The sequence below is a fragment of the Parasteatoda tepidariorum genome, chromosome 3, assembly GCF_982258835.1.
Source record: "Parasteatoda tepidariorum strain Cologne lab strain chromosome 3, Ptep-v5.0, whole genome shotgun sequence".
NCBI lineage: Eukaryota > Metazoa > Arthropoda > Arachnida > Araneae > Theridiidae > Parasteatoda > Parasteatoda tepidariorum.
Window position 1 is genome coordinate 77,945,657 of NC_141757.1, and position 14,714 is coordinate 77,960,370.

The 14,714-nt window shown below is 31.7% G+C and overlaps 1 protein-coding gene across 1 annotated transcript; it reads left to right on the forward strand.

The window, feature by feature from the left end:
* Positions 1-1,590: 1,590 nt before the first annotated feature.
* Positions 1,591-8,760, forward strand: LOC107438992 (replication protein A 70 kDa DNA-binding subunit-like). The gene has a single exon (XM_043045139.3). It carries the CDS (start codon positions 1,834-1,836, stop codon positions 4,015-4,017), a length of 2,184 nt encoding a protein of 727 aa, XP_042901073.2. The 5' UTR covers positions 1,591-1,833; the 3' UTR covers positions 4,018-8,760.
* The last annotated feature ends 5,954 nt before the right edge of the window (positions 8,761-14,714 follow it).

Consider the following 14,714-nt stretch of genomic DNA (forward strand, 5'->3'; position numbering starts at 1 on the left):
AAATTATATCTGATATGAGTTGATAATAATATTACTTTGATGAAAGAATGATAATGTGAAGTAAATATTGTTACACACAGATATTTCATTAAAATATATAGAACATTAACTATATCTTTAATTTCTAAAAATCGTAATACTCTCTTCTACAACAACAGAAACTCTAATGTAGTATTCTTTAATGATAACATTATCACATATTATTGAACAATTATTCGTTTAACATACACTTTATTAGCACGCAACAGAACTATATCTGATTAATTAAAATAAATGTCATTTACTTAAGTAATACAAAAAAACTTGCTTAAAAAAATTATGATCAAATTATTCTAAATAGTGATATCACACTTTAATTTTGTATCAAAACTTATGTGAACACTTTCTTAAAATATTAAACAGACTCATCTGAATTACTGCATTTAATTATAAAGCAGATAAGTACAAAAATTTCAAAATAGAAATTATCAAAAACAATCTTCATCCTCAACGATATAATATTTTTTTCTGCTTAGAAAATAAAAACAATCAAACATTCAAAGGGCAATAAATTCTACAACAATAATTGAGTTGATTAAATATAGTGACCACCCTCAATAAAATATAAATTATGTAAACATTCAACACAATAAATTCTTTTCAGATAATCTTATGTAACTTTTTGGTGTATAAACAATATACATGAAGTGTGTTGATATTTACAAAATATTTTTTAATGAAATAGATGAAATGATAAGAGATAGAGTTAACAGTATTCTATATTACTATTAGCAACTATAACAATAAATTTTACCATAACATAAGGAAAATCCAAAAGCTTAGATCCTTTACCATAATTAATAAATAAATGATATCACAATATGTTTGTCTGATTCAGTTCATTTATTATTAAGTGAAAGCCATACAAATCCATATAAATGAATGTTCCTTATAATTCAAATTAATGTGTAAAATTATTCTATTTTTAACAATGTGTTTCATAACTTTCAATCTGTTAACTACATGTTCTAATAAAAATCTGCAAGTATTTAGAATTACTTTTTATTATCTCTAATTGTTTAGAAATCACCAACTGATAAACAAATTAAATAGATAAGAAGGAAAGAATACACTTGTGGATCAAATTGGAAGATTTAAAACAAAATTTATTTACATTGATGTTTAAAAAACCATTCTAGAAGAGAATATCCTTACGATGTTATTGAAAGCATAAAATAAGTAAAAGTTTAATAGCATAAAAGTCAAACAAACGAAATCATAATTAAAAACTTACATTTAGGGACTTAAACAAGCTGATACTAGGATGCTGCTAAAAAACAATATTAATATAAGCGATTAAACAATAAATTTATAATTAACACGTGCAGTAATAACATGCACGTGTATTAACAACTAGTGAAAAATTCCAACACCTGGGGATTGAGATGCCACCTAGCGGCAGTTTTGCATCCGCTATCCATAAAATTCTGACGAATCACACTGTGGGGGGAATTTTACATTAAGCTGGGTCTCCATAAGATACTCTAGACTCCATGCCACAACCATGGGCCTCATTAATGGATATAAAAAGCTATAAGCTAACGCAAAGAGCTCGTCGACTTTCTATCGTACTTCTTGTCGTACCAAAGAATAACAAAAAATATTGATAAGTGAGGTATGCCTTACTGAAGATAATTATGTTATGTCGTACTGAAGATAACTGAATTATATGTGTTTCGGTAATCAAAAGGAAATCTAACTTCTGAGACTAAGTGTAATGATGAGTGATTTAGTGTATTATATATTTTTGATTCCTGTTACCCTTCCCGTTGTTATGTTTTTCATATTTTTTGCATGGATGGGATTCCAGTTGTTTATAAACAATTGATGTTTGATGCTAACATTGTATCTTTCAAACTTTCTTGCAAAAATAACGCCATGAACATGGTACCTTCAGCCTTGTCAAATAGAAATGTTTTGCTGTCTCGCGGATCATTACAAAAAATACTTGATGGTATTGATGTAGATAGTGCAACTCTACAAATTCTCGGCTACAAAAGAGTGCCTGGGGAAGGAATCGAACGCTTTCGATTGCTGGTAAATGATGGCATTTTATTGTTTTCATTCGCAGTACTTGCAACTCACCTTAATAGTTTAATTAAAGACAGAAAACTTGAAAAATTTTCTGTATTCAAACTTAACAAATATGCTTGCAATGATGTACAACCAAATAAAAAGATTATTCTTTGTCTTGACATTACACCTCTGATACCAGGTTGCCAAATAAATAGCCAAATTGAGTACAATAAAGATAAAAATGCAGAAGTATATAATAATATTGAATCTAGTCATCTTGCTCCAATAAATCATAGCAACAAACCTATTGTTGAGACCAGTAATACTTCCACTTCAGTTACAACCAAAGCTTTATTGAATCCAACTTCTTACAATAATTCCAATGATAACACTCATCCTGTTACAAAGAGGAATATCACTTCAGCTCCTACATTGTTGACTTCTGCTGCTTCCAAAACACTAGTTTCCCCTTCCAGTAGTATTTTTTCCAGTTCAACTAATAATAGCAATCAGATCGTTCTTGAGACCAATAATACTACATTATCATCTTCAGTTGTGACCCAGGCTCCGGTTATTCCTTCAACCAGCCGATTTTCTAATTCAACCAGTAATAATTTGGCCAGTAATAGTAATTGGGACAAAACTGAAGTCTCAGCTTCACGAAATGTCCAGCCAAAGCCAGTTGTGCCTATTTTTAGTCTAACACCGTATCAAAATAAATGGACTATTAGAGCCTGTGTTATTTATAAGACTCCTGTTTCATGCTATAATAAGGACAAGAAAAGTGGGAAACTTTTTTCTTTCTGCTTATTAGATGATAGTGGGGAAATAAGGGCAACTGCCTTTGATAGACAAGCTGAAGAATTATATCAATTTCTTCAAATAAATAAATTATATTACATCTCTGGTGCTAATGTACGGTTATCGCGAACTGATTCATCAATCCATGATTTTGAATTGACAATATCTGATTACACAAAAATTGAACTAGTCTCTGATGATAATTTAGAGATTCCAGAACTAATATTTAACTTTATTGATATAAACCAAATTGTTGAAGCAAAAAAAAGTTTTGTAGATGTAATCGGAATCTGTGTGGCTATTGAAAAAAGAACTATAGTTGCTAAAGCAACTAACAAAGAGATACAAAAACTAGATGTCCACTTAATGAGCATGGATCAAAGCAAAATTATTGTTACCGTTTGGGGTAATGAAGCCGAAAACTATCAACTTGATGATTATCCAGTGATTGCTTTTAAAAGGGCAAAGGTTACAGAGTTTAATGGTTGTTCTTTAAACATGGGACCATCTAGTATGATGTTTGTAAACCCCAATCTAAGGCAAGCACATGCACTTAAATCGTGGTTTAATGAACATCGTAGCTCTTTACAACTTGACATACTTGAAAGAAATCAAATATGGAAGACAGTTGCTGATATCAATGAATTAGATGTCAGTAATCTTAATGTAACTGACTATAGCACTGTTAAAGCTACAATAGTTATGGTTCAAAAAGATAATGCAATGTATCAAGCCTGTCCTTTGACTGACTGTTTTAAAAAAGTTTCACAGACGGTTAATGGCCAGTACCACTGCAACAAGTGCAATAAAGATTATGACACTTATTCTTGGACTCTATTGTTAAAGATAAATTTAGCTGATTTTTCCTCTGGTATTTGGGCTGTAGCTTTCAGGGAAACTGCAGAATTTCTTTTGAATCTAAAATCAACTGATTTAAGTGCACTTAAAGAACAAAGTGAGGATAAATATCAAGATATACTTTCTAGCTTGCATTTTAAATCGTTTATATTTAAACTTCGCTCCAGAGTTGAAGTTTTTAATGATACTAATCAATTAAAAATATCTATTCTAGATTCAAAGCCAATTAATACCTTATCTTACACTAAAAAGCTTTTGTTAGATATTAATCGATTGGAAAAAATATTGAGTACTAATAAATAGGTTGTAAGAAGTTTCATGTTAATAGCAGTAACTATATTTACAGTATTTAAGTTAGTTGGATGTTCTATCTTGCAAAATTGCAAACAACTTACTTATTGATAAGAAAATAAATCAAGACCTTTATATTATTTATATTCTGAATTTTTCTTTAATTCAACAAAAGGAAGTTGAATTTTGAGGCTATCAGATAAAAATCGTCTGTTTTAAATTCTAAACCAATTGAAATCTCTGTGCTTTTAAATATTTTTATTAAAGATTGTTCAACCGGAAAAGTATAAGTACATGGGTAAATAAACGCACCTATACTTATTTCAATTATTGCTTTTATTTATTCCGTGTTATATATGATCTGACTTAATCATATTTGCTACAGTACTTAAATTATATTGTCTTCTTTTAAAATTTTTTTTTTTTTTAATCTTATTACTCTCTTAATAAATGTAAGCAGTTGCTTATTTAATTTCTTTATTTACATTCTATGATTTATTTTTGTAAATTTATTCCCTCAAAATAAAAATTTAATTTCAAGATAAGTTTTCTAGCCTTTTCTCTCTCAAACATATATATTTAAATGACTTAGAGTTAGCCCAGTGGTAGTTTCTACATTTTTCTTTTCTTCTTTTTCTGCATCAAATTTGACTTATAACTCTGTTTGACCATCTTAACTAAATTATGCAATGTCATTTAAATTTTTAACAACATAGTTGACTTATTGTTTGTATGACATTTAACTCTACATTCAGTTAATTTTTTTTAACTCTAATTTGGGCTTGAAGTTTTCATTTATGCTAATAAGTTTATAATAAACTTTGTTTCCTAAGCTAGTCAATATCATGGAAAATATCTTATTATTTATCAGTTGGTATTGAATGTGGCTGATTATAACAACCTGTGTTTTTATATTGAATGTTCTGTTTATGCTTATTTTAATACATATATGTATTTTTCAAATATTAAGTTTTTTATCCTTCTGCAAAGTAATTTTTTTCTTTATGTACATATTTAATTACCTCACTTGAATTTTGCTATCGATTACTTTTACTTTATATTCAATATTTTTATATTATTGACATTTTGTAGCTTTTATAACATTTTAAGTATAGACAGTATTAGATTTATATTTTTAGAAATTTTTTAGAGTATGTTAAATATTTTGAACAGAAAAATTTAAATTTTATTTTTTATGTAGATATCTTAACAATGGTCTGTTAAAGTGTTTACCTTCTTTAGAAAATTGCTGGTGCTACTGCTGAAATGTGCTATAGTGATGAGCCTTTTTCTTTTCAATTTTATTTCATACTAAATCAATTTTTAAGGTCGTTTGATTTTATTAACTTTGGAACATAGTATTTAAAACAGTGTACCCATTTCAGACTCTTGTGTCATGAAAACCCATGTTCACTTCAACATTATTTATTATATTTATTTTTAAAAATTATTTAACTTCCTTAACTATTGACTTTAAACTGACGTGACTAGCACTTCAGTTCTTTCCTTAAAAGGAAATCAGTTTCTTTTATTGTTATTCAATAAAGTTTTTATTCAATTTCGATTAAGTAATTTGACATTAAAGGAGTTGTTGTTATTCAATGAAATTTTTATTCAATTTCGACCAAATAATTTGACATTAAAAGAGTTGTTGTTATTCAATGAAATTTTTATTCAATTTCGACCAAGTAATTCGACGTTAAAAGAGTTGTTGTAATTTGAAAATGAATTGTTTTAATTGTAAAATATGAGAATTTCTTGACATTTACGAAGTTTAAAAAGCTATAGCAGATTATCTGAAATAAAAAAATTTGATTATTATATGTTACTGATAATAATTAAACTATCAATTCTGAATGCAAAGGGTATCTTCATAGAAAATTACTTCTCCATTTTCGATGGTGCAGTTACTATTAGTGTTGTTTTTTTAAAAACAAGGGTTCCTGTTCCTAAACTCTGACATATCTTTTTGTCTGGAAGAATAGTAACATTTCACATAAATGTGAATAGTCAGCTCCTTTAGAAAAATTTGAATATCTCTTCATAAACCTCTTTTAGTAAGGTTTAATGATGAAAAATTTTGTAGGAAATAACTATTTAATTTTTATATAACATAAGCTGTGTTTATTTTATAATTCTTACATTTTGTGAATTAAAATAATAATATTGATATGGATATAATTGTTAATCCTAGTAGAATACCTTTGTCAGCTGTACAAAAAATGAGCTATTGTCATTTTACTGGAAGGGGTTAATGGCGTTTTAATGTTTAAGGGGCAGTCAAATAAAAAAAAAAGAAAACAACTACAAAAGAATCGTGTGGCAGCGAATTTTGTGTGCTCTAGCACTGTAGGCCACAAAGATAAGAACCACACATCTCTGCTCAGCTCCAGAGCAATTTACTATTACAACTTTACAGACCTGTGCATTTTCACATACATTTCTCTTACCTTTAAGATAACTGTTTTGACTATTGTGTTCCCACTTAGACAAAGAATGTATTTTATGGCAAATGTTTGATTTTCATTTGACTCGAAGACTAACCCTTATATATTTAGATGCTTGGTTGTACGTGTAAAAAAAAGATGCTTAATGGTACATGTAATTATTTTATAAGAATGATTTAGACTAAATAAACTATTTTCATTAATAAATTAAGGGTTATAAAATCCTGTTGTGAATAAAACCGTAATTTATGTTAGACAAGTGAGAAGCATGATAAATATTCGAATGCAAATTGCTCAATATTCTTTTGAAAAAGAAAACGGTTGTTCAAAACATTTTTTTTTTTTAATAGAAATATTGAATGAAGTGCAATTCTAAATCATAATGCTTGCTTGGCTCAGGGCTAAAAATTATTAGTGTAATCTGCTAATCTGAATTAAATGTTAAAGTTAAGCTCATGAAAATGTTTTTTTTTTTTTTTTTAATGCTACAAAGCATTCTGTTCTAGGTAAAAATGTTAAAGGGATTCCATACTGTTGGAAAAAATATTCACATCTCATTTGATTTAGATGGTATAAAAAATTACAAAAGAGATAGTACAAAATTTTCCCTAACTGCATCTATTCGAGGTAAATAAACTGTGCTGTTAAAATAGTGATATAAGTTATACAGTATGTAATAATTACGCAATTATAAATAAAATATTTCTCAATTAACATGATTTCTAATTAAACTTAGAAAAAAAAAATTTTTTGAAAATTAATAACTTTTTGAGAAAGTTAGAAAATGAGTTTAAAAGTTTTCTTACTTGTTAAATTTAGGTCTGTATGATTAGAAAAGTTTTCTTTAAGCTCAGCAGCTAGTTATAGGCAATACTAGAAGAAATTTTTTTCATTAACTTAATCTCTTTTCTTTATTTATTGTAAACAGAGTTTTCAAGTATTATATGTTTTGGTACATGTGGTGTGATATTAATTTGAATCTTATTCTGTGTCAATTAAACTGTTAAAAAGTCATTGAAAGTGCCATTAAAATTGCAAAATCTATGTTGCTGAAATATATTTTTATATGTAATTATTTTTTCAAAAATATTGTGTGAGGCTGATCAAATAATTATGTAAGCAAGTGCATATTGGGATATTTGTTAATCTGCGACTTCCATTTGTTGCAATAATAGGAAGATTTGCTCGGTATAAATCTTTGATTATTTAACCTAGATTTTTCTCTCTATTCAGCTGGGTTGTTTTCTTGTTTTACAAATCCATTTCTACCTCATAATTCAATGAAAAGGAGGAATAGAGAGCGCTATGCAGTATTTAGATTTTCCTAGACAACAAAGATTGCTAAAATATTTTTCTGATAAGATTTCAGATCTAATCTGATAGTCAGATTTATTTGATTTAAATCCTATTTTTTAATTGAAATTGAATTTTTTTAATTTTTACTAGCCAAATCATCCGATAAAGTGTATTATCAATGCTTAATATTATTTAAAAACAATAATATGGCTAAAATAATTAATATTTCAAACTAAAATAATTCAAAAATTATTATTTAATAATTAGTACTAACTAATCACTGATAAATAAAATCATGATTATTTTTGTTCAAGTCAACCTAAAATTTTTTTTTCCTGCTTTGATCATAAAGCATAGTAAATTGTGTAGATAACTTTTTTTATCATTTAAAATTCATTAATTTATTTTATACAGCATCATAGCTAGCAAGTTGTTATGCAACCTGATGCAAAATAAATACTATTAAAGCATTGGAACACTTTTTGTTCCCAGAACTTTTTGTAAATATTAGTGAATTAGTTCGTGTTTTATAAATAGATTTTGTCATCATCCAGAAATAAAGAGTGCTGAAAAAATCTTAATAGTTCTTTTTGAAATATAAATTTTTTAAAAAAAAAATTAATGTTTTTTTTTTTTTTTTTTTTTTTTTTAATAATTTATGTGTCATATATGATTTGAAAATAACTGAATCCAGATCCTTTCTCCCCTCAGCAAAAATTAACCTCAAATCAACTCCTGCATGCTTACACAATATTTGAACAGTTCCTGTAGTAAAATATATTTATTGACTTATATTATAGTAATGCATAGTTCAAAATGCATCAATCCTAGTCTTCCTTTTTTAATTAATGGAATTATATAATGAAATATATTTTCTCAAATGAAATGAGACATTGTGAAAAACATATGTTTAAAGCTATTTTTCTATCAAACTTAACTTATAATGACCATATTTCATGTGATGTTAATTTTAAGTCAATAAACGTTACAAATGGCAATAGAAAAATGAAAATTCGAGTATTTATTTCATTTGTGTTCTTTAATTATTTATGCTATTTAATGACACTGTCATAATGTTCTTTAGATTAAAATATGTATTTCTTTTATATTTTTGCCAAAAAATATCGAATTTGAAATTATTTTTTGTTCACCACGCACCATTTCCCCATAAAACTGAGTCCCTCAGTAGACTGATCGTTAAGACACGGTTCCCAGTTGATCACCAAAGTCAAGCAACATTGGCAGCAGTCCGTTTGCGGGTGGGTGGCTACTTTGTTCAGTCTGTGTCTGTCTTTTTTTTTAAAAGATGGTTTATATTTCGTTGGTGTCCCGCAGTGGACTGATCGTTAAGACACGGTTCCCAGCAGATCACCGAAGTCAAGCATCACTGGTTACGGTCAGTGTGCGGGTGGGTGACCACTTGGATCAGTCTGCGTAGGGACCGAGGGTGTGCGGTATGGGTCCTCGTTAAACTGTGCTGCCGTAAATGAACAACAACAACAACCCTCAGTAGACTGATCGTTAAGACACGGTTCCCAGTAGATCACCGAAGGCAAACATCGTTGGCAGCGGTCCGTGTGCAGGTAGGTGACCACTGTGTTCAGTCAGTCTTTTTTTAAAAGATGGTTTATATTTCGTTGGTAATTTTCTTTTCAGTCCAGTAAAATTAGACATTTTCTTAGGAAAATTTAAAACTAAAATTTTGTTTTATAGAAATCTTTGTTATGTCCGTATAAATGATACCTGTACACTTCCTTACTCTCCTCTCTACGTTTCCCCCTGCTTTGACAGAAATGAAGGGAGGTGATTTGAAGGAGTAGAAAATGAATTTCTTCTACACCGGCAAGTGAGGCATTATTTGCAATGCATTTTGATAACGTTACAATTTTCCCAAGAGTGCCACAATTCTGCTAAATGGAAGGTTATGGTTTTTTCAGATTCATTTTTTTGAAAATTAAAATTGCACTTATTTCACAATAAAATATATAGTCAGTTTTTCTTTGTGGAAGATGTATGTATTTCCTGATAGAAAGTTTAATATCTCCCGAAGCCGCCGTTTCCACACTTCTGAACTTGAACCAAAAAATAGCGACCTTCAGTCAGGGATGCCCAACACTATTTTACATAATAAATTTGTCCCGCATTGGACTGATCGTAAAGACACGATTCCCAGTAGAATAACAAAGTCAATCATCACTAGCTGCGGTCAGAAAGTGGGTGGGTGGCCAATTTGATCATCCTGCGTATGTACCGAGGTTGCTCGGTATCGGTCCTCGTTAAACTGTTCTATCATAAATTACTCGATTTCGCGCTCTAGATCGTGGGGCTACCAAAGCAGGGGGGCCATCCCCTCTGCAGAGGATCAAAATTACGATTGCATGTCTTCAGATCTGGAAACATCCTTAGGGATATTTCCCACACCGTTGCCAATAGCCCATTGTGCAGCTCTAGTGTTACGTAAAGTACCAACCATTTCAAATTTGATTCATAAACCTACATACTTTTATCCTTTCCAAAAAAAATTTGCTTCATGGGCGTGTTTGAGACTGGGCGGTTGGTATTTATCCCTCTCAATAATTAAAAATCTCTGAAGCTCCCCTTCAATATTTGAGACAAAGAAAATTTGCATGGGTCCAATATTACAAGTGTACGAAGTTGAAAATTGATAGCCGTTAACCAAAAACTTGGTCAGCTATTTAACACTTGCCATAAAATTAAATTAAAAGTACGAACCTGCGATCTGTCGCTGTCCGGGGCTTTCAACTATATTGGTTTGACTTGTGTATGCGCTACTTCAGTGAAGCGCTTGTATGCTATTGACTTTTAAATGCCGAGGTTCATGGTGTCTTCAGAGCCTACGCCTTCGAGCCAGGGATCTTAGTGTTTCACATTTTGCAAGTTTTTTATTCATTCATAAATTATTCTTGCTTTTATTATGGAATGGGGAAAAAGAAGTCTTTATGAAACTGGAAAACCAATAGCTGAAGGGTATCACTAAAAAGAAAATGAAAAGATCTAATCACATGAATGACTTAAAAGAGTTGAGCTGAAGGGCAATATTTCCCGGCCATTGAGAGTATAGTTCGTAAGTTTTTTTTTTTACTTATTTATTGCATTGGTTTGTGTGCTCATTGCAAAGTGCGAATTACCCTTATCAAGCTTTTCTGCAGTAGACGGATCTTAAAGACATCGTTCACAGTAAAACACTGAAGTCAAGTATCACCGGCGGTGGTAGCGGGTGCGTGAGCGGGTGCGTGACCACTTTGATCAGGCTGCAGGATCGCGGGTTCGCAGTATTTGTTCTCGTTAAACTGTTCTACCACAAAGTATTTGGCTGCGTTCGCAGGTCGTCGGGCTACCACAGCGGAGAAACAATCCCCTATGTTGAGGATCAAAATTGTGATGGCATATCTTCGGATCAACCTAAATCAGGGCTCGAAAAACCGCCCGTCCTCGGCTGTCAAAAACTCCCCGCAGGCAACGAATTTCTGGAATCCGACGTCCGCGCGGACGGCCATTTTTCCGTTAATGTTCGTGATACATTTTCAATTTCAAACTCAAAAAACGCAGTACCCTCGGATAAATTGACATTCCAGATAACTTGACCTTTGTCATTTAAATTATTTCATAAAGGAAATACTAGGTTACTATTAGTAACCTTGTATTTCTTTCATTACTGTATAATGTAATCCTAGTAACTACTAATTCATAGTGCAATTTATATAAATGTTTGTAATAAATAAGAGAAAATTATATTTTTATTTATTTAGAAGCTACGGGTTAGTTTCAAAGGAGGACGGGTACATTGTTGAATGGACAAGCCGTCCTCGCGGACGGGTAAAGTTTCTGAGTTTTTTCGAGCCCTGACCTAAATTATGCTTCCCAGATCGTCGCTCGGGGTTACAGTGGGATTCGAATCCGCTACCTTCACTCTACAGAACGTTTAACGGAACAGTGAGATAGCTACAGCTAATGCCCAGCACCTAGTCCCATTTCTCAAAACCCTTTCCTTTTAACAGTCATGGCCGGAATGCCGCGTAATTTTGAGCTCAAACAGACAACGTGGGCAAAGCCTTGGACTAACCCTTTCTTACCCTGTATGTAGGTACTTTTATTTATGCCGCACTAGAGCTGCATAATGGGCTATTGGCGACGGTCTGAGGAATATCCTTGAGGCTGATCCGACGACATGCCTTCGCAATTTTAATCCTCCGCAGAGGGGATGGCTCCCCTGCTTTGGTAGCCCGACAACCAAAGTCAACCGCGCGAAGTCGAGCAGTTTACGGTAGAACAGTTTAACGATGACCGATACCGCGCACCCTGGGTCCCTACGAAGACTGATCAACGTGGTCACCCACCCGCTTACTGACCGCAGCCCGTGAGACTTGACTTCGGTGCTCTACTGGGAACCTTGTCTTTACGATCAGTCTACTGTGTGACTTTTTTACCCTATATCTTTTCAACTCTTTCCCGACAGATTTAATGTTTACCTCGATGCATATGGACGCTGATTATTCATTAAGTACGACTTATGAAGCCCTTGTGATTTTTTTTAAAAAAAAAAAAAAAGGAGATAGCATAAGTCAGAGGAGGACATCACAATGATACATCCTGAGTTACGGCGTGATTCGAACCCGCTACCTTCACGCCACAGAATGCTTAGCGGAATGGCGAGACAGCACAGACAGGAACCTCTGCAAACTACTAAGACGGTTCATAAGCCCTTGTTAACATATACCTCTAATTAGATTAGGATATTACAAAGATACTTCCAGTTTTATGGCGACATTCGAACCCCCTGACCCCCACGCTATAAGGTGTTCGACGGATTTTGAGACTGCTCGGCCAGGAATGTGTTTATCAGATGTTGAGCTGAAAGAAATAGGCGGGGGCAGCGTTTCCAATAAAATTTAATTCATTAGGGTTTCTACAAAATTTCCACTTATTTAAAAGATATACGTTAAAAGTATACACATAAATTCTCTGTGACTGCTAGCCCCAACGCTTTCATATTTTATTCCCTCCATTACAAGTAGTTTGTACTTGTTGAACTGTGTTTTTAAATTTTTACAATTATGAATTTACAGAACAAAGAATTGAGAGGATTCCTTCGCAATGTGTTTCGGGATATGGACATAATGACTTCTAAGGCTCTTGTCGTAAATTATTCTAATGATGAACTTTATGGTAGATTTATGAAGCAGATGAGCGTTTTTTACCAAGCTTTTGGTCCCATGCACAGGAGTGACTTGGAAATGTTTTTTACATCGGCGGACATCATCTGGGACAATTTGGATTCCTTGTTAAACTCCCATTTCGCCAAAATACTCAAAGAATTTACTAATGCATTCCTCATTTTGATGTATGCTTATAGTTTTGCTTTTTCTCTTATAGAGTTTTGTAGACGGAGAACTGGCCATGGATACTTTAAAATAGTTTCGAAATTTATGAAAGATGAGTTTATTGTTGTTATCGCTGATCAGTTTTATGCTGGAGGTGGATGGAAAGGATTGAGCAAGTTTTGTGCGGCACAGAAATTACTTGAAGTATTAGACTTCATAAACGTATGTTACAGTGCGAAAGGAAAATTGCTGACTTTCGTTCAAATTAAGTCTGTTAGAACACGCGAGCAGGATCGTGTGGATTATAAGGGAGGTTTCCTCGATTTCGGGATACATAGTGAACGGACGCTTAATTTATTGAAGAATAATCTTGAAGACTTCGAAAGATCTGTTTTCCTAACTTATGGGGAAGAAATTAGCAGATACCCTTATTTTACCCGTATGCTTACGATATCGTTTTTAAAAATGAACTTAGCCTTGGATCATATAGCAAGGTATTTAAATCCACCTGACGCAGCCAGAAGAATTTTAACGTGTCCATTATTGGATTTCTTCGAAGAGACAATATTAGACTCAGAATAATTTGAATGAAAATGTTAACTCTTACACGAGGCACTAGTGACACAGCAGTATTTTCTTCGTGAGATGTTATTTGAATGACACACTGAAAATATGTACGACCGTGCGAATTAAAATCGTCGCACAAATGGTTCCATTAGGACACGGAGGAAGTTCTGACTTCTCCTTGATACGTTATTTGAATGGCTTTACAAATGAGTACAACTATGTGAATAGAAATGTTTATTCACGGCACTATAGTGACTCGGAGAAAATGCTAATTTCTTCGTGAGATGTTATTTAAATGGCGCTTTGCAAACAAGTACAACTATGCGAATAGAAAAGTTTATATGCAATAATATAGTGACAGAGAAGTACTAATTTCTTCTTGATATGTTATCGCCTTGAAACGACAAAATGAATAAAAGAGTTGATTTGTAATTATGTTACTAACCTGACCAGAATACTTTTTTCTTCGAGATGTTATTTGACTATAGATCAGAATATTTTGTCATAAATTCTGATATTTCTTGATGGTTATATTCACGTGTGGTGAGTTTTATACTAATCTCTCGGATGTTTTAAATATTAAATTATTTTAATACAACTTCATGTTTCAGTGTATCTAAAAATTTTATATGCATTTTTAAATTATACCATGACTAGCTTGTGAATTCCAAGTTATAAATATTTGTGAATACTTTTATAAAGCAATCTATTATTACATCGAAACTTTGTTTACTCATTTTAAATTAAAATTTATACTATGCATTAATAAATTTTTCATTTTTTTAGCTGTGATTTTCAATTTGCTTGTAAGATTACATTCATATACTAATACGATCCAAAATCTGAAGTTATCAATTTTAAGTCAAAAGTTCGAAATAAATACGAATTTGCAATTCTTCTGCTGCCAGTTTGCGAATCTTCCCAAACAATTGTTAAGCTTTTTATGGTAACAAGGTTTGTTACCATAATAAGTTAAAACAATTGATGGGTTTTAGCGCCGACAACATGAATGGCTCTACAAAGTAATTGTTATATCCAAAAGGAGGATAGGGTATAT